This window comes from Taudactylus pleione, unplaced genomic scaffold (genome assembly GCF_031769625.1).
Source record: "Taudactylus pleione unplaced genomic scaffold, aTauple2 ptg000010l, whole genome shotgun sequence".
Classification (NCBI taxonomy): Eukaryota; Metazoa; Chordata; class Amphibia; order Anura; family Myobatrachidae; genus Taudactylus; species Taudactylus pleione.
Window position 1 is genome coordinate 8,807,438 of NW_028284413.1, and position 21,819 is coordinate 8,829,256.

Consider the following 21,819-nt stretch of genomic DNA (forward strand, 5'->3'; position numbering starts at 1 on the left):
GATTTGCAATGCCTTCAGGGGGCATCTTCTGCCCTCAGACGTCTCCTACGGTATTAGCATATTTTAGCATTGCGATGCAATCAGACCCTTTATGTTCACTTGCAGAATGCTGCACAAATATCACGAGGAAAAAGTGTTAGCTAAAGAATAAAGAGAAAATAATAGCTCTAACTGATATAACTACAATGACGACAGTGGGGATGTCTAAAAGTGAACATCTATCAAATTTAATCTGCAAATCTAAGTGTCACCAAAATATATATTTTAATATTATATTATGTATTTTGTAAAAATATATCACTTTTAAAATAGTGATGATGTGAAAAAATGTGTATATTCATTTATTCTAAAACATATGATTGGTAGAAATAAGCGACCAGAGTATCTATCTCTTGCCAGTTTCTGTTTCTATGATTTTGTTTTGTTGAGGCAGAAGTCATTGAAAAGATATAATTTTCACTATTACGGTGTCTTAAAATGTGGAAGAAATATTGTTCCCTCTTGGAGAGTAGAACATTGTTACTTACCAACAGAATGATTTACTCTTCAAATAAAGAGTATCAGGTTGAAGTAATTTCCCTTCAGCGAAAGCCAGACCTTTTGCACATTCTACAATTTGCTGTGCTCAAGATGGGCCTGTCATCCAGAAAACAAAGGGCAAGTTAGCAGTTTTTAACTGCTAAGAGCTCCACAACTTCATAAAAGTATATAAATTTCCCATTTGCTTAACATGGGAGGCCCAAATAGAGTTTAAGAAGTGCTACAAATGACTTGCTGACTTGTTTTGGTGCAACAATTTGCACAAGTCTTGCTATTACCAAATCTTTGACAGAACACAAGTGTCAGGATTCTGCCTGGGATCGGCTGTTACTTACTACAGCGCCGGCTTCCCCTCACTAGCGAGAGCAGTAAGATGTCAGGTGCAGCGGTAGGTGACTTGCTGAGTATTCTCCCCGGGGTCCAGGTGACTTCCACGCAATTCTCCGTATCGGAGTTCCTGCAGCGGTGGCCATGGGCGCAGCCATCTTGGCTGAATCACCTGATAGATCCTTATCCAGTGGTAGCTGTGTCAGTTCTCAGCTGACTTGCTCATCCAATGGACAGCTACCTGGGGGTATAAACAGGATTCCAGGTAACAGGAAGTTGCCTGATCAACTTCGCTGTTTCCTAGATGGTTGCTGTTTGCTTCGTTCCAGGCTTTACACGCAATCTTCCAGAGACTCTTCCCAGCATTACTTCCAGTGTATACTCAGTACATCACCTATGTACTGAGCCCTAGAGATTAGTTACAGCGCTTACCCTGCACTCGGATTTCAGTCTGCTCTGCAAACATCTCCCAGTACAGATTCCCAGAGCACCACTCTGGTGCTTGCCCTGCTACAAGAACGCCAGAGTGTACTCAGTATACAGCACTTGTAAAAAGTCTGAGCACACCCCCTGATGTGTGTATACAGTACAGTATACACACATTAATCGATGCTACTTATCAAGTAGCCATTATAGAATACTTTACACAGTACCCGGCTTTATGAGGCAGCAGCAGCAGCTCCTTGGTTAGTCTGGGGGCGGAGCTTATGAGTGTGAGTGACAGGCTCAGTTAGGACCCCGGATATGGAGAGAGCTGAAGCGAGGGGTGGCCACCACACTGCCTGCACGGATCTGCAAGGGACTTCTGGACTCAGGTGAGAGTGCTGGAGCCGGAGGACGGCTGCTGGCAGTCTGTGACAGGAAAACGTTTTTTTCCTGTCAAAACCTGGAGCTGCAGCTCCATCCATCCCATTGTTAATCCGGCCCTGGTGTGAGTGAGAAGTGATCAGAAATAATCGAACATTATCAACGTGTGATTGTGCTGCTTTCTTACGTTCCAAATTGTCAACATGTTTCCTGAAAGCTCCAGTTAGTCAAAAATGGCCAAAAAGAACTGTGAGTTAAGTGTGGAAACACGTGCTCAAATCATTGTTTTGAGAAAAGAAGGTTATTCTTAGCGGTAAATCCACAAACGGTTGAAAGTATCCATTGGGCCGTGCGTCGGGCTATTGAACAAAAGTCAAAAGCTGGTCAAAATTTTACAAGAAAACGAACCGGTCATCCAAAAACAACAACTGTTCATGAGGACAACTTCATTGTGACTACTAGCAAGCGTAACAGACCTTTGACCGCTCCGGAATTAGGAAGGGAGTTGCTGAAAAGCCGTTCCCAGTCTGTGTCCGATAGGACGGTGGCTAGGAGCTTGCAGGAATATGACCTTAGTGGTAGGGTTGCGGTAAGAAAACCACTTCTACGTGCTACAAATGTAGCAAAAAGGTACGCATGGGCTAAGAAGCGTAAGGATTGGACTGAGGAAGAGTGGAAGAGGGTGCTTGGGACCGACAAATCGAAATTTGTACTTTTTGGCTCGCATCGCCGGGCTTTTGTGCGTTGTCGTCCAGGTGAGTGCTTTTTCCCAGACTGTGTAGTGCCAACAGTTAAGCATGTGATGGTTTGGGGATGTTTCGCGGGCAACCAAGTTGGTGACTTAGTCAGAATCGACGGAATAATGGATCAAAAGGTGTACAACAACATATTAGTGCATCATGCGATTCCCTCCGGAAGGCGACTTTCCAACAAGATAACAATCCAAAACATACGTCCAAGTTGTGCACTAATTATTTGCAAATGAAAGAAGACACTCAAGTCGTAACAAAAATGGAATGGCCACCTCAATCACCAGTTGTTTCACCCATCGAGCTGTTGTGAGAAGAACTAGACAGGGAAGTCCGAAAACAGATGCCTACCAACACTGAGGGCCTCTGGGAGGCTCTTCAAAGGTGCTGGAGTCGAATGGCTCGGCCAAAAGCTGGAAAAATTTGTAATAAGGATGCCAAAGATATGCAAAGCGCTTAACAAAGCTAAGGGTCGTCACTTCAATGAAAGCAGACTACCTAAAATTACCTAAATAAACTTGCCTTAAAGTCAAAACAAGTATTTTTTTTGTTTCCTTATTGTTCAAACAGTTGTTTATTTTGTAAACATAGCCAATAAAACAACTGTGCAGTTAAATTGAGAAATCTTTAAAATATACTGGTGTACTCAGACTTTTGAAAGTACTGTATAACCTAAGTACTGAGTCTTAGTGGCTAGTTACAGTATTTACCCTGCATTTGGATCTTCAGTCTGTTCTTGGAACGTCATCTCTACTGGTGCATACATACTGTGTATTTTGTACACACGATTGTGTACAAACACTGAACCACTCCCTGGTGTGTCTAGATTCGCACGCTGTGTATTCTGTACGCACGATCGTGTACAAACACTGAACCACTCTCCGGTGTGTCTGGATATGCATGCTGTGTACTCGGTACGCACAGTAGTGTACAAGAACAGATCCTCATTCTCCTTCAGTGTCAGCAGCATAGCCCCATTCTCCTCCAGTGTCAGCAGCATTGCCTCATTCTCCTTAAGTGTCAGCAGCATAGCCTCATTCTCCTTCAGTGTCAGCAGCATAGCCTCATTCTTCTTCAGTTTCAGCAACATAGTCTCATTCTCCTTCAGTGTCAGCAGCATAGCCTCATTCTCCTTCAGTGTCAGCAGAATTGCCTCATTCTCCTTCAGTGTCAGCAGCATTGCCTCATTCTCCTTCAGTGTCAGCAGCATAGCCCCATTCTCCTTCAGTGTCAGCAGCATTGCCTCATTCTCCTTCAGTGTCAGCAGCATAGACTCATTCTCCTTCCGTGTCAGCAGCATAGCCTCATTCTCCTTCAGTGTCAGCAGCATAGCCCCATTCTCCTTCAGTGTCAGCAGCATAGCCCCATTCTCCTTCAGTGTCAGCAGCATTGCCTCATTCTCCTTCAGTGTCAGCAGCATTGCCTCATTCTCCTTCAGTGTCAGCAGCATGGCCTCATTCTCCTTCTGTGTCAGCAGCATAGCCTCATTATCCTTCAGTGTCAGCAGCATAGCCTCATTCTCCTTCAGTGTCAGCAGCATAGCCTCATTCTCCTTCAGTGTCAGCAGCATAGCCTCATTCTCCTTCAGTGTCAGCAGCATAGCCTCATTCTCCTTCAGTGTCAGCAGCATAGTCTCATTCTTCTTCAGTGTCAGCAGCATAGCCTCATTCTCCTTCAGTGTCAGCAGCATAGCCTCATTCTCCTTCAGTGTCAGCAGCATTGCCTCATTCTCCTTCAGTGTTAGCAGCATAGCCTCATTCTCCTTCAGTGTCAGCAGCATAGCCTCATTCTCCTTCAGTGTCAGCAGCATGTCCTCATTCTCCTCGTGTCAGCTGCATATCCTCACTTTTCTCCAGTGTTAGCTGCACAACCTGCTCCTCAGTGGATTTCCTTTCTCTGTTCTCCCACATTACCACTTCAGGAAGCATTTCCATTTTGCTTACTCTGTACTATTGGTACAGAGATTATACTACCTGTGGGCCATAGCGGTGTGTCTTTCTCTATTCCCAGTCGCACCTAACCAAGGGACCGTGAGCTGCCTGCCGGGTGCAGCTGAAACCCATATCCCTCTTAGAGGGGTCACTGGTGAACACCTCCCGGCAGGTTTGACTCCACACCCTTGGTCAGGTCTCGTCAACACCCGATGCTTGTCTTCGGGGAGAATGAACATCTAGGCCCCTCGCCCCTGAATCCTTCATTAACCCAGAACCACAACTTTCAGCCCCTTAGTACGGGACTCCATGACGCCAAGCATGACAACAAGCTTGTGGAGTCCAGTCACTTCTAATACAACTGAGCAGCAGGTTATACTGCACATTCCAGTGTTGGATCACATCATTACCTTTTTTTTCTTTAATTTTATTGTCACATGAATTGTCTGACTTGATAATATCTCATTATATTATCTTAAAGCTAAAGTACACCATAAATCCAGATTGTTGGCATTATCCATGTAATTTGCTTCATTATGTAGCTGGCTGAATAGGGGGTACCAGGCAGGACAATTAATTACACATTACATTGCACGCCTCAGCTAACAGTTTTTCTTAAATATGGTCTGTAAAGCATAAAACTAGTCTATGTGCCAATTAATAATTAAATATTTGTCATTATAATACATATGGTGCATTGTACAATTGTATTGTATTTCTCTATAAAGCTGGCTTCACTGTGCATATCTCTATATGATCCTTGATGTAGACTCTCAGACATGATTAGCCGGGCACTTGGACCTGAGTTTGGCGGCAGTATTGGTATAATGTTCTTCTTGGCTAATGTGTGTGGGAGCGCTCTGTACATTCTTGGCCTTGTAGAGACCATCATGGCCATGTTTGGAATCCCACCAGGTGAGGGACGGAAGTATGGATGTGCTACTGTGCTGCATACAAATGTACATGAATAAATCACAATTTACATATGTACATTTATATATATATATATAATATTTGTATACTGTATATTTTTCTATAAATGCTACTTCTTCAGTTTTAATAATTACAATATGCATTTTTCCCACTTTCCTACAACATAAACGGTATAATTACTAGCCTTGGGGACTTTTAAACATCTTATTGTTCTTTAGTAGCGACAACTCTTGCCTGGAATTTTATTTTTGAACATGTTGCTATTCCTTAAGGGGCAACGGTGGGGTCTCATACTTTGGAAGATGAAACAATCATGATGTTTTGTATAATTCTTAGTTTGATCAGACATTTCCCTTCTCCCAGCTCCCATTCTCTTGTTGCAAGCTCCTTTTTCTGGGCTCCTGATGCTCTTCAATTTGCATGAGCAGGGAAGTCTCCCTGAAGTGAAATTTGAAAACTTGCTACTGCTGCCTCTGCTCATCAGTGATTCCTCTGCCTTGATGAAGACGCATGAGATAAACACACTCTCTGCCTCTTTTCCCCCGAGACACAAGTACAGAGCGCTCTGATCTGCTCTCGGAAATCACGGCTCGCTGTCCCTTCTTAAAAATGTTGTTTACTTCTAATTTTCCACTCATTTCACGCCAATCTAGAGATGGACGGAACGTAATCATGAATATGATGCTGAGATGGAAGCAGCGACGGTTCCGTAGTCATCAGAATGAACCTTGTATTTTTTAACCCATTCTTTGTTGACTTCTGTAGTTGTTGCACACCACAATTGGTCATAGCTCTATAGTCACATTTACTGTATATGTGCACTACAAGTTCTAATAATGCAGAAGCTGATGGAGAAAAGAGGATGCGGAAAGTTGCAGCACTAAAGCTGTAGCTTCCTATTGCTTTCCTGGTTGCCTAATTAATATAGCAAAAAGAGAATATAACCTGACTTAGCAACACAATGCAAATGTGACTTTTAATAGTGTTATAGTAAATGTATTGCTTCTTATACTACATTCTCTGCAAATGCATTCTCTAATGGAGCTATAAAAATCTTGCTGTCCGGACTACCATTTACCTCAATAGGTATTGTATAGGCTATTCTCGGGTTCTCTCCCTGGTTCAGCTCATACATGCAAGCAGCACTGTTTCTTTGTAGCATATGTGTTTTCCATTACTTCCATGCTCAGTGATAGTTCTTTTGCTCCATAGAACACAATTGTCAGAGTTGGGCCAAACATTTGATACAAACAAATGGTAATATTTTCTAATAATAAATTCCTTTTAATATATAGACTCACAGCTCCTATATAGAATGGCTCTGTGGCTGCCTCTGGTGAAGATTTAAAGTATTATTCATTCCAAAACAAAGCACCATTGTTATGAACCTGTAATTATTACCATACGTATTCACCATTGATTAGTGCATGAGGAATGCAACTGAGATCTGTACAACTCTAAATCACCCGTAATTGCTATAAGTTGCATATGCAGGCCCCAACACATGTGCAGTGTGCTAAAGATCCAGAGATCCATCTGCAGTTGGACTTGCGTGCAACTCAAAGCCAGGCCCATAGCGTTTATATGTTTGCGTTTTAGTCTGTTTTCATGTAATATGCTTATAGCTCACATGATAACTGATAACTCTTTTGTTTCCAGGTCAGGACAGAAGTGGAAACCATATTTTTCCTCAGAGCTATTGGTTTGAGTTTCTCTATGGCACTGTCTTGCTCTTCTTGTGTCTCCTTGTTTGCCTAGTTGGAGCAAGCATCTATGCCAAGGCTACCTTCCTCATTTTCATTATAGTTATGGTTGTTCTCATCATCGTATTTATCAGCTTCTTTGCTGTGAAAGAAAAAGTTATCGCCATCATTACCACAGATGACAATGGAACGCATTCTCACAACGGGACCTTTACCGGTTTCAAGTTTTCTACACTCAAGGCCAATGTGTACCGTAAGTAACCAACTTAATATGCTGTTTTCTAAGTGTGTCAGGGAAACAGCTGTTCTTAGAATCCATCTAGTTTCAGGGGCACCAAGAGTCCCGGCAACATCAGAGGGGCCCGGCGGGGTCCTGGTGAGCTGTGGAGGAAGAGAAAAGCCCCCTCATAGCTCACAGCACATGCAGTGTTTTTCATTGTATTTTTTTTCTTTCAAGGGGCATGGCCACACCCCCATAATTTTCCCACTCCCCCTGTCTCTCCGAAGTCTGCACTTTGTCTCGGTAGCAATGTTTATTTCAAGGGAACAATTGCTATGACTGTGAAAGCTAGTTGTGTTTTTGTAAAAATAAATACAAAAAGAGCAAGTAACTGCACCTTGGTAAGACCATGTTGCACTGCAGGTGGGGCAGATTTAAAATGTGCAGTGAGATTTAGACTTATGTGGGTGGTGCCGAACTTATATCTAAATTGCAGTGTAAAAATAAAACTGTTTAGTATATGTGGGCTACATGCAAAAGCAGCCAGTATATACTCTGCATGCAAAAAGAAAGTAAATGAATATACACCATTTGCTTTGCAAAATGGTTTGTTCCAAGTACAAAGTTACTTTTTTCTTTGTTCCTTACTCATAATCAGCTCCATAGAGTGACTGTAGTTCTTAATTCATCCGAAGTGTCTTCATATGTGTTACTATACTATGTTCCCCACAAGGCTCTATACTCCTTTCAGATATTATCAACTGGTTAAACCACATTGCAGCATCTGAACCACCTCCAGTCTCTCTATGGCATTTGTGGAACAAAGAGCTAAATTTCATTTCCCTGATGAATCTTACATTATGGCAGTGTAAAGGTCAGCAGAAAATGAAATTAGGAGTCCACTGAGAGATACTGGCAAGAATAGGAAAGATTCAGTAATCATCAATTTATTACAAAAAAAGGCTGATATCACTTATCCTGTGAGTCGTCTTGACCTGTAGAATAAGGACATCTGTAGGAAGGAAAAGCTGTATTCTGAATTATATGACAGGGAATATCTTGAGTTTACATTTGGTTTATTCCTTCCTGCCGGTTCACATTTCACAGTGAAAGCACTCAGTCATGCGACATTGGTTTGTATCAATGTTAGACAATGCAAACCAACAATAGATGCAAGTGGCATGTCTGCTGTGTGATGGTGAACTGCTATTTATACATGTCCTGCCCAATGCCTATATGAAATTACACAGCTGTCATCATTATAATATTTCTGGAAAGTTTCCAGTAGTTCAGGTTTACACACTATGGGGGGAATCCAATTAGCAGTGAGATTTTCCCCTTGGTTAATTGTCCGCGCCGCGTGGGGAAATACTATTCAATTAAATAGCATTCTCCCAATGTAGTAAACTAAACTAAGTATTAACACTCGCTAACCCAGTGATTCTGCAGGAGCTAAACTCTGCTAATTGAATCTTTCGGTGTGAGCAAACCTTATGGCTAATTGGATAACACCCTATAACAATACCAGAGTTGTACGCATTTGAGTTGCGTACATTTGAATGGCATCTCCACTTGCAAATGAGTAGGCATAACCGGGCTGTAATGGGACGTTCTCACCAAGACAAAGATCATTGAGGGCGACGCAGCTGGTTGCTATGCAGAGTTGACTGTTAGCCTTCTGGTTCAAGGCCTTTAATTTGCACCAAAAGCAATGCAAGTGCGCATTGATGATTATGATGAAGAGTAGCTGACTAAGCAAGAGGGCTGACTGCAAAGATGCATACAGCTCTGCATACAGAGATATATGCATTTATGTGCATGCAAGCGGGAGCATATACGGTCTATTTGCTTTCAACTCTGAATCAGGTCCACTGTGTTTAAATAAATCATCAGTGTTTTGGGACATCTAATATATATGATCATGGGTCTATTAATCATCATTTAACATATACAAAGGCAGATGAAAATTTACATTTTCAACTACTTTTGTATAAATTAAATTAAGTATTGGGCTATTCATTATAAAGGTAATGCAGGAGACATCATTGATATCCCCTGCTTACCTTTCAGCTCCGATCTGGCCCGCTGTCTATATACACTAGTATGGGGACCTAAATTCTTCAAGCTCCAAAAATACAATATTTATTTTTTAGCTTGATTGTGGGGACATTTGCCATCTTCAGGAGACGTTTGCTCCCGCACCCTGCTACTTCCTCATTTCACACAGGCAGACTAGCAGTGCTAATTTTCACCACTATAAAGTAACATGTACACTGACATTGCATTGGAGCAATGATGAATTGCTCCGGTGCTCGTGGCAAGATAGAATATTAATTATCATGCGCCGTCCAGCTCCCAATAATTAACATAATGAAAAGTACTGTTGGGTGCTTTAGATAGTGAAGTCTTTTACCAATTTTGCAAGGCTTAAAAGCATTTAATATGCCTTAACATATAAGAACAATCATCTCCCCTGGCAGTTTATTTAAATATCCCATCCTGCACATGCAGTCTGCCTTGCAAAAGTGAGAAAAACACATGAGCTCACAATTCTCCTATTCAAAAGTTACTCATTTAGCAGCACACATTCATGGAAATTCCGTAGAAGTCTTTGGACTGTTCACAGATAGATTTTCAGTAGCATTTGTGGGAGACTTGTGCAGTGCCTGATTGGTAATTAACACTGTCATAGTGTGGGGACATACAGTATCACATTAGTCAAGGAAACGTGACATGCCCCTGTCCAGCACTTTGAGTGCCCCCAGCCTTGTACTCTATAACACCCTTTCAAAGCCATTGCGACCATTGACATCCGATGGTTGCGATGGTGATCCCAGCCTGCGACCTCCATCGAAGTGCTGGGATCGCAAATGCAGCAGGGGGTTTCATACACCTCCTGCTGCATTTGCATAATAGCAAGGAACGCAATTGCAAAGCTGCCTGCATGCCGCTTTGCTTGCGATCCTTGCTGAATCAGGCCCTGTGTTCATATTTACTCCCTTTGAATTGCAGTATTGTTACTCACACTTTGCAGATTTCACTGGAAAGTTGTTTGTATTCTGTTGTGCTGTGTCATGTGCTTATTACCTGTTGCAGATTAGGCTTCTCTGGTCAAGTTTTATATACGCAGGAAAATATTGCGGGATAAACTCAACTGCGACCAATAGGAGTAAAAACTTAATAACTTTTAGAATTAGCAACAAGATTCTAGTAGTTTCTAGTAGATACTGCACTGTAACAGCAAAGAGCAAGTATTTTAGTGGCAATTTAAGACACAATGCTTCCTACTGTCCCTTCAGTACAGTTTCTCAGCCTGCAGCTGTTGCTATACTATACTTAGCAGATGACTACCACTATCTTTGTATTTAAACATCTATATATTTTTCTATCATAGCACAGTATGCCACAGACTATACTACCGGAAGAATGATGAGTTTCACTACAGTCTTTGCTGTTATGTTCAATGGTTGCACTGGTATTATGGCAGGATCAAACATGTCTGGTAAGGACAGCGTCTTCTACTGTGTTTCCTCATGTTTTGTATTCCCATAGTTTTAGTGACTACATGCTAATAAGTATGAAAACTTGATGTCATTTATGTGGGACAAACCTAATTTTCCTCACTGGAAATATTTTATTCAGAATGGTCTGACTGACCGGAGCATGATGCATGTATATATCATAATGTTGGGACTCTGCTTAACCTTTATTGCTGTAACAAAATATGCAGTGTGGAAGAGGCCTTATCTCCAGGGCTGGGGACCACTGCAGTACATTAAACACGTTATGTCTAATATATGTAAATAATAAAAATAGCAGCTCAGGCTTCAATAAAATAGTTTTTAAAAAAAACCCTGAAGTATAAATGGAGTATGCAGCATAAGCAGTGGGCGCTGCAGCGTAGCACTTTGTATATAGATTTAGATATAAGTGTAGCATATTAATGAATCAGTGCAGTCTCCTGGTGCAACCTAGTCCCATCACATCGCAATTAAGATGCATTCTCGGCAAAAAGACGTCTGGCACTAACAGACTCACATGGAACCTTATAGAATGTAAGCTCCTATGAGCAGGGCCCTCTACCCTCTTGTGCTTCTCCTTACTCTACCTTCATCTACTTCTTACTCTCTACCAGGGCACCTAACACTTGGTTGCTTTGCATCGTTGCTTAACTGGGTGTTATGGTCGCGAATGTAGCAATGTATATTATCCATGTCCTGTAATGTATTGTATTGTACTGTACTGTAAGTCACTGTAAATCAATCTGTTTGTTTATGTACTTTGTAAGGCGCTGCGGAACACTTGTGGCGCCATAATAATAATAATAATAATAATAATCTGCTGAGAGAGGCTGTTTGGCGCTACTGCAGCAATAATGAATGAAGACACATCTGTACTTCTCGTGTCATTTTTAGTAACTCTGATAGGCTCAATGCATAAATATATGCACAGGTAAATAAAAATATTTAAGCATTTATGTTAACCTCTGTAGTATTTTGTACTGAAGAGTACTGATATAGTAGAGAATAGATAATTCGTAGAACAAATTGGTAATAGCAGCTTTAGTTGCCGTGCGCCAGAGGAAATGGTGCTATGAATTACACTGTTATACTATTCTTTCTTGAAAGTACTGCATATATTTTTATTCTGTACAGTACAGTACAATGGTAGATACGATATAGTATATTAGCAATTTCGGGAAATGTTAAAAACAATGCTTTTTGTTGTTTGTATACAAACATCCTTTGTTCAAAGCTTAATGTTTTCTTTCTTTCCAGGAGATTTGAAGAACCCAAGTTACTCTATACCCCGAGGGACAATCACTGCTGTAATCTTCACTTTCATAATCTACACTTTGCTTTCCCTGATGGTCAGCTGCACTTGTGACAGGTAGGTGACAGTAGCTATTGGTCAGATCATATAATATAAAGCAAGCAGCAAATGTGAAAAATATTTCCAATTTTATTCAGTTACTGCTGAAAGAGATGTGATGTCACAGCATACAATATGTCTGCATTCTCAGTTGTTTTTGCCTGCCCCACACTTCATAAGGGGGAGATGTATTAAACCTTACAGAGAGATAAAGTGGAGAAGTTGCCTAAAGTAACCAGTCAGCTTCATACTGTCATTTATCTAGCACAGTCTATTAAATTACAGAAGCTGACTGGTTGCTATGGGCAACTTCTCCACTTTATCTCTCTCCAAAGATGGAAAATTTCCCCCAAGGACATGGGAGCTCATTTAGAGTCGTCGTGAGCGCTGAGCGCTCACAACCGACTCGATGTTGCCAGTCGGAACGCTTGCCGTTTGGGGGCGGCCCCACTGACATCATTGCTGATGTCAGTGGGGAACTTCTTGCTCGAACAGAGCAGGAAGCTCCCTGGGGCTTACGAGTGCCCAGACCCTACCCTAGGGTCTGGTCGTAAGCCCCGATGGTCGCGATGGTCTTGACCATCGCGACCATCACCCATGTCGGTCGTTAGAGCTGTGGGTGTTAACCCACAGCTTAACGATCGACAAGAGGCGGCCGTTCAGGATGCAAGCGGCCGCCCTGATTCAGAGCAACCGCTTGCATCTAACGACCGCCTCTGAATGAGGCCCATTGTCCTAAAGGAATGGGAGGGGATTCTGTAAGGGTATTGGAAGGTAATAATTTACCATTTTATCAGGTTTAGGCTGGCAATGTATAGTCTTTTCATGATTTCTATTTGAAAATATTTAATGTTGGGGATTAGTGGTCATTTTAATTTTATTTGTTGATGGCCAGGGGGCATAAAAGAGTAAAAGTTGTTTTACATATATAAATATGTAAAAATGTAAATTAAGAGATAAAAGGTATTTTCTAAAAAATAAACATTGTAGTTTACCTAAGGCTGGGTACACGTCAGTAGACCGATCTGCCGTCAGAGCGGCCAATTGGTTACCTGTACACACTTACCAATTGGCCGCTCAATGTGTTTGGGCTGACATCACAACTGGGCGGACATTTAAATTTGCCCACACAGATGAGATGTCAGTGTTGGCGGTCCATGAAGCCAGTGTATGGGAGGGTCGGCGGGTCGCCTGTACACACATGTAGATGCACCAATATATCTTTCAGATACCGTGTTTCCCCGATAATAAGACCTACCCTGAAAATAAGCCCTACCCTTACTTTTGTAGGCCGGTCTAAAATAAGCCCTACCTCGAAAATAAGACCTACCTTAATCTCTTTGTGAGCTAGGAACGCTGCAGAGACCAGCGTTCCCAGTCATGCAGTGCGCAGATGACGTCATGACGTCACCCGCGCGCTGAGGATCCTGTGCGGCCGCGCCTGCTGGATCATGTTAGATCCAGTCAGCGCGCAAGTGAGAAGGACATCCTGGACGGCGGCGACGCAGGTAAGTACCGTACTGTACTGGTGGGGGATCAATTACAGGGGGGCTTGCACTGCAATAAAGGGGCCTGTATAAAGGACACTGCTACAGGGGGGGGTCTGCATAAGGGGCACTTCTACACAAGGGAGGCTGCATAAGGGGCACTGCTACAGGGGGGGGCCTGCATAAGGGGCACTGCTACAGGGGGGGCCTGCATAAGGGGCACTGCTACAGGGGGGTCCTGCATAAGGGGCACTGCTACAGGGGGGGCCTGCATAAGGGGCACTGCTAAAGGGGGGCCTGCATAAGGGGCACTGCTGTCAATTTTAGTTAAAATAATCCCTACCCCGAAAATAAGCCCTATGGTGTTTTTTGGAACCAAAAAAAAAATAAGACAGTGTCTTATTATCGGGGAAACACGGTATATCTGCATCGGCTATGCTGCAGGGCCGGCCTGATGTGTCTGTGAACTAGGTGTACATAGCTGCCGATGCACTCGCGATATATCGCTCATGGCTAGAATGAGTAATATATCTCCAAGTGTGTACCCAGCATAAAGGTAAATCATTTTATATTTATGTTGCATTATGGTGGGTAGTCTTTTCCCCTGCACTAATCTAGAGCAACCATTATTATGTTTTTGTTTGTTTGTTTGTTTTTTTCATATATGACCCATTCCCGATATTCTGCTAGGGTTTTGATCACCAGAATAATATATGTAACATTTTATAGTCTGAAAAATATTTTGCTAGTGGCAGAATATCATCAGGAAGCATTATGTAGCTAATTATAGTTGGACTGTGGCAAGTTAAGTACATATTATCCATAAATGTATTACAAGATAGAAGATGCAAAGCTCTTACTGGCATCTAGGCACACACTTGCCAATGACCCACACTTGCCAGTGACTTCAAATGACCCAATCCAAACAAACCATGAGAGAGCGCAGTCAGAGGTAAGGTGATTATCTAACCTGAAGGCAGACACTCTGACCGCACTTCTTTTCTTTATTCTTCTATATTAAAATATAAGGTGTGATGTCGTTTTTTCTCATATAAGACCAGTCTCATAGCCAGAGTGTGACTGTGGTGTCAGAAAGCTCAAACAGGGTTGTATTGGCTGCTATTACCTTTCAGACTTATATTAAGTAAACTGGTCATACCACCAACATGAGCTTAGCGGTTACAAGTCACACTACAACCAGGCTTCCATAATCATTTCCAAAACTATTCCAAAGTGATACAGAGAGAAACTCTTTTGGTCTAATGGGTTTTGCTCAGATTTAGACAAGCAACTGCTGATTGACTGCAGACACCATTGGCCTTGTACAGACATTCTCAGCACAGTATATGTCGTATTCACCTTGCTTTGAATGTGAAATATGTTGGATTAGCTTTTTTCTTTTAATTCCGTTTTCTATGTTTTGAAACTTCCCAGTGCAGGCAGACCTGACATTTTGCAAATGACACTCAGATACAGTTTTTACACATACTTCATTTATTAGCTGCCACTTCCTATAAGAGGTTCCCGGCAGAGGTATCCTGCTCTTTTCCTGTAATCTGACTTGTTTGTCAGTGCGTTGCTCGTGGGCAGGCATATGGAACCAGCATGGCAATTAAAACTTCAGCATCATTTAGCTCTTCACTCATCAGCTGATTACATTAAATATGATAATTCTTTTTAGGCATTTCTTCACCAAGAGGACACATTCAACAGAACAAATATTAACCTCTTTCACAGTATGGTGGGAAATAATCAATATAAGCCTTGGTTGATAAGCAACCCATGCATTTCTCCATTAAGATGCAAGAGTATATCTGCGTCACTGCACTGTATGGTGAATTGTAATACTGTAATAGCACAGAGCAGCTTTGTACATTGTTCCATACAGACTGGTGTAGTATGCATCATGCCGTGTGTCATGCAGGACATTTTGCAATCACCTTTCCTGGTAGGTAATTCAATTAGTACAGAAAGTACCAGAATTGTGTTATTTTAATTGCCCAGAGTGTCAAATAACCTACAATTTTACTCCAGTCTATAGTCTGGTTTTGTACTATAGTGTGATAAGTGAAAACAAATTTATATTTCCAATATTACTCAGTACCAACCTTATGTCATTCTGAGAGCTGTGATATTAATAAATAGGAGAGGAGTAAGGGCCAATGTCTTACTTGAATATCTCACCATGAGGTTCTGGGTGTCAATTACTTTAAAAGAAGGGTAAGGACTGGTATACACATCATTCCTGGAGTATTAAAAAATTAGCTTATTTTTGTGGTGCCAAACATACACCACACCCTATAGTGAGTATAGTGCGTCTAGCCAAAAGCTGTAGGAGTAGTCTAGATGTGTCACTGTGGTAAGATTTATGGCAAATTTTAATTTCAATGCCCTATACTCCAGTATGCACGGCACAGCCCACCTCTGGTGCCCCATAATATATTGCATTGTCCAGTAATATGTTTCTGAGACCAACAGTGGTGTCCAGTAAATATAATGTAAAGTCAAAGGGTCTCATTCAGACCCAGTCGCAAGCGCTGAGCGCTCGCAACTGAGTTGATCTTAAGGCCCTACGCACGCACAGCGGCCGCACTGCGCGTGCGCAAGCCCCGGAGCGAGAGAGAAATTTGCTCGCTCCGGAGCTCACTACAAAAGGGGCGGCTGTCGATGGTGATCGACAGCTCGCCCCGTTTTGTAGGCGGGGCGGGGGGTGGCTACACAGAAGGATGCGTTCCTGACGGAACGCCTGCCGTTTTGTGGGCGGCAGCACTGACATCAGCAGTGATATCAGTGGGCAGCTTCCTGCTCGATCAGAGCAGGAAGCTCCCTGGGGCTTGCGGTTGCCGAGACCCAACCTTAGGGTCTCGTCGCTAGCCCCGATGGTCGCAATGGTCTTGACCATGTTGTATCAGTGACCCATTGTGACTGGGAATTTTGTCAATTTAGTTGATGAAGAGGAAATAGCAGGCAAATAGCACTGGGAAAAATTTGTTTAACCCCGATTGGCTACTGGGGTTTATTGAAGAACTTTAGGCAGGACTGTTTTTATTGGCAAAGCATTGGGTTCCAGTGTGGCCTGCACTGCATCTCTGGACCAGTGATAAGGGATAAAGATGAATTACAGGTGATTGGGGGCCACATGGAGCTGGCTTTTGGCATTTACCTCTTTTGCTCCCCTTCTTCTCTAAAGTGCTGCACTGGACTTAGAGTAACAAGAGCAGTGATAAAATGAGTCTTTGTAGAATTTTACAGCTTAGTACATAGTTGCCACTATATTGTTTATATTATATTAGAAAAATGAAAGGGTTGTACAAAGCGTGAAAATATCACCAATTCATGTTGCACATGCCAGATATCAATACATTTATTTTATTAATTAGATATTGACATATTTTACATTTATCTCTCAAGAATAGGGTGCCCATTATTGTTACAGGCTCTGTGCTAGTCGCAGGCATCAAGCATGTAAAAATTACAGGTACAGAGTTTACCTTATTTTTATGTTTCATGACACACCAGGACTCTTATGGCACAAAAAGGGAAATAAAACTTTGTTGCCTTTTCCTCTGTGTCCTATGAATACAGATGCGCCCAGTTACATTGTGGCCGATTGCGCCACAAATGTGCGAATGCATCGCGCCATCCGATTCCCTGCTACTGCATACGCGACGGTATGCTATGGCGTGCACTGCGATCACACCATGCATTCCTATGGAGGCGCTGTCACGTACGCAGTGCGCTAATCTGCTCGCGGGCGCGCATCTTGCACTATGCGTGGCACGATTTGGCGCACTAGCAGAAAGAATATATCTGGGCATATCTGTACAATGCCATCATTTCTAGGGCGCAAGGTGGCCTCCTACAAACCCTAATGCCTCCCAGTCTCCCCCTTTTCTGAAATTGCTGTGTTCTTTCATTAGCCACTTTTTATAGTCAGCCACTAATCAGCGGGCACAACTTGCTATATGAAGGGCTCCAGTCTTTTGTAACAGTAAATGTTACTTTGTGCTAAAAAGTTAACATGCCTATATAAAAAAAGAAGTAATAAGATATAGGGGTCTATTTACTAAGCTGTGTTAGGAGATAAAGTGAACGGTGATAAGGTGCCAGCAAATCAGCTTCTAACTGACATGCTACAGGCTGTGTTTGAAAAATGACAGTTAGGAGTTGATTGGCTGGTACCTTACAGAGTCTTGTTCACTTTATCTCCTAACACAGCTTAGGAAATAGACCCCATAATATTGAACTAGACCACACACTGAAATTTGGATTTAAAGCCTTATAACAAATAGCTCCCTAATTGCACTACCTTATGCATTGCCATAATGATTGTATATTTGTTTTATTAAAATTGCAAAGGTCATGATTTTACAGTATTTCTTTCACCATTTCATACTTTATGTAGTTTATGTAATAATTATTACCTCTTTCTGAATGCTCAGTACTGGCCTGTTAATGGGAAGCTTATTTGAATGTTATATCCTGTTGATTAGTGCAAGTGTACTTGATTATGGGAGATACAGATGTGGCTACATATACTTAGCCTCCTTGCGCATTAAACAACCCTTCTGTCTCGGTAGCGCCGACTGTCTTTTCATGCGACTTTTTACCTTCCGATGCATCTTATTTACACAGCAATGTGAATAGTACGCACAAGCAGTTGCACACAGAATAAGCTGCTTGAGAGTCCTATTCACATCACTGTGCGAATAAGACGCATCGAAAGGTAAAGAGTCGCACGAAAAGACGCTCAGTTCTACCGAGTCACAGAACACTCACGTGTTATGTGTAATGCGACTTGTAGCGCAGGGAGGATAGATGGATGTGAACACATCTGTATACTATGAGGGAACTTAGCATTCCCTCTAACAATGGGTTACAGCACCTGTCCACAGCCTGCACCTGCGGTGGGGACAAAACCCCTCTACACCAAGTGCAGTCTCATTGACATCATCTGAAAATTGCAAACGATATTATCTCTTTAGTTTAAATCACAAGAAAGATACAATCATATAGGGAACATATAACAGCCTGAGAGGTGCAGGCATCTGCGAGTTTACGGTGAGTCTGCCTGATTTTTTTAAAGGGGCAATTATTTTAAAGACAAAACGAGGTGGGTTTTGCCTTTTAAATTATTGCTGCTTTAAAAATTGGGCAGACTCACCGGAAATTTCGCCAATGTCTGCGTCTCACAGGCTGTTACATGTACCCTTTACAATTTACAAGAAGAAACACAATTGTTTTCTTTGAAGGGTTAAATAAGATAATGTTGGAGAATATGGTTCCTATACAATATGGCATTTTGATATAAAAGTGACATGGAAGAATGTATGTAGGAATGTAGTACATTGACAGATGTATTGCAGCTAGTAAAGATTGTCTTGTTTCAGTCGTATACATGCGTCTTTAGCACTCGGGAATGGATGAGATTTTCAGCTCAGTTTTATGAGAGTCTATTGGATTCACAGTTTATATTTTACTGCAAGTTGACTTTATCCATACACCATTTCTTTTAACAACCTATTTGTACAAAGTGGTATCAGTCTGACCCATCTGTCATTATTAGATGTGGAAACATCTGTTCATAGTCTTCAGGTAAGGGTTACGTTTCTTGTAGAAGAGAACAAAGTTATTCTCACAAAAGTATGCACATTTTTTCCTTCCCAATTTGCCCTAAACATGTATTAGTCAGTGAGTAAATTCATGAGATAGTATTAGTTAAATTAATTATTTTTAACTCCTCAACTAACCAGCAGTTTCTTAGAGGGTATATTATTAAAATCCTAAACCAGAGCACATGGAGGTAACCGATGCAAACTCAGGGAGAACATACAAACTTCACACAGATGGGGCCTTGGTTGGCAACCGAACTCCCTAGTCCCTATGCACTAAATAGTATTCTAAGCTGGTGCTATGGTTTGCATTGTGTGGGCACAGGCGCGATTCTGGCAAAACCAACCTGGTTAACTAACTCATCTGAAACGCTCCCGTACAGTTCCTAAGGCCCGAAGTAGGAAACAAAACCATATATACATGTGAATATTCATTTGTAGTTGATATTATTATTCTAATTGTCATTAATTTACAAGGCGCCAAAAGGGTTTCGAAGCACCATTCAAGTTCATATGAGCAAAGCTTACAGGTAGATTTCATTAAAGGAAAGCACTATTGCTGGTGATAGTTGCTGATTCTGATTTGCATGTAATGCAGTAGCAATTCTGAGTCATAAGCATCTATGCGATCACACTGCCCTCAGGCCATGAGTTCAGCCATCATTGCCACCTACCCCATGCTAGGTGCAGGAGATATGACTGAATAGGCGCTCTGACCCTAGGGCCACCGCACACTCACAGAACGTTTCCCTTACGTGCTAATGTCCTGTTGCCAGCCAGTAGCACCCATTCAGCGGTTGCAGAAAAAAGACTTAGATGCGTACCACTCAGAATCATAATGATGCCTGTGCGGCCTCACGACTAAAGATCACTAGATGCTGGCGCATTTGAACATGAAACAGGCCCTCTATGAGTAAATATTTTTTTATTTCTAAAATGTAAAATAAGAATTAAATATGCATATTTTATTAATCTGCTTTTAATTGATTTTTCTTTTGCTTCATCAGTATTTTTTTTCGTTGATAAATTGCAGTAAAAAATCAGCCTTATCCCCGAGGTTGATAATTATGCCTCTAAATGACAAAACATGAATACGGTAATCTGCATATGTTATCTCAAATTTTGCACAATTTTATTGCCAAACAAAGTCTTTTAATTCTCTAAAGATCTTCTTTATAAACAAAACCATACCCACAACGTTCTTAAGTGAATACACACAGCACTTTTGGCCCGATGTGGCCTGGTCGAATCGTCTGAATATTTAACAGTACATAAGATGCAATCCTTCCATGTGACCAGTTTTCACAAAACAAAACATGAAGCTGCGTACACACTCGTCCAATATCGAACGAACAGCTCGAAATCTAAAGAACGGCCCAACGCTTGTACAGGTGTGTACCCAGTTTTAGTGGTTAAAATAGCAGTTCTGCTACATCTGCTGCAAATTAATAAACACAAAACAAAGAGTAATAAAAAGTGTAATTACTGTAAATAATATACATGTATGAAAGACACAGTCTAAAACAGTTTGAATATAACAAAATAATTGTCAGCAAGCCCTAGGTGGCGCTATGATGTCTAACAAATGCATTCCAGTGGTGGCTGGCTGCTCCTCTGTTTTTGTACTGTTTGAGAAAAATATTGTTTGGTACTTACTTATATCCCTCAGTAAGGTAAAGAGACACGAGTCATTTCTTTTACCACTTTCTTTGATCTTGCATTTTGGCACTTATAATGTATATAGGATGTGGTTGTATTGTTAGGATATGCATAAAGACATTTTAGGTCTTATATGATTGTACATTTAATATCACACATGCAATGTACAATGTAGTGTACAGTAATGTCATTTTTCTTTCAACGTAATAGCAATCTGTATTGTGATACACAATTTCATGTCTTTTGGCACACATAGTTTAGATGGGGACACCAGTGCTGCCACATAAATCCTTTGGTGGTTGCACAAGACATTCAAAGATAAGTAGCTTGAATTGTAGTTATATTGTACACTTGTGTTTCTCAGGCTCTATTTTGAGTTGCATATATCTTAAAATACATGAAACTCTAAATGTATTAGATACATACATCCTACGCATAATAGCATATGTAAAAAATCAGTATCAGATTCATCTCTAAGGGGTTTGGTAAACTTGTGTCTGTTTCCCTACTGTACTGTACATACAGATAGATGCCCCCAATCTGCCTCTGCAAGTGCAAGGGGCCACAAAGTATAAGATTCACTGAGCACAAATTGTACAGGGTGACGCTTTTTACAAAAGTAACATTTTTAAAAGACGCAAATAGCTTATGTTCAAATCTAAATCAAGGCTTAAGGTGTATACAGTAATGTAGCCCCTATCCACCCCTATAAGTGGTGTGAAGGCATATTCCCTGGAATTTACTCCTGGAGATTCTCTGATTCGGTATGAAGGTCTAACTAAGGGGCCTATTTATCAATGAGTTTTATCATAAGCAAAGAGTAATAAAACTTGTTGTGTATGATTAGGGTGCTCCAGCCAATCAGCTCCTAAAGCTGGGTACACACTAGACGGTATGTCCACATTGGCCAGTGTGTACCGGCTACTGTGCACCAGCTATGTTATCAGGTCCGACGGGCGATATCATCAGCGGGGGCCAT

General features: G+C 41.5%; 1 protein-coding gene across 1 annotated transcript in view; it reads left to right on the plus strand.

Moving 5' to 3' along the window:
- LOC148542678 (solute carrier family 12 member 9-like) overlaps nucleotides 1-21,819 on the plus strand; it is a 302,682-nt gene that overhangs the window by 76,437 nt on the left and 204,426 nt on the right. Inside the window, exons 3-6 of the mRNA XM_088467466.1 lie at nucleotides 5,132-5,269; nucleotides 6,947-7,243; nucleotides 10,605-10,712; nucleotides 11,989-12,100. Of these exons, the coding sequence (XP_088323592.1) occupies nucleotides 5,132-5,269; nucleotides 6,947-7,243; nucleotides 10,605-10,712; nucleotides 11,989-12,100 (655 nt within the window). The remainder of the gene's footprint in view (nucleotides 1-5,131; nucleotides 5,270-6,946; nucleotides 7,244-10,604; nucleotides 10,713-11,988; nucleotides 12,101-21,819) is intronic.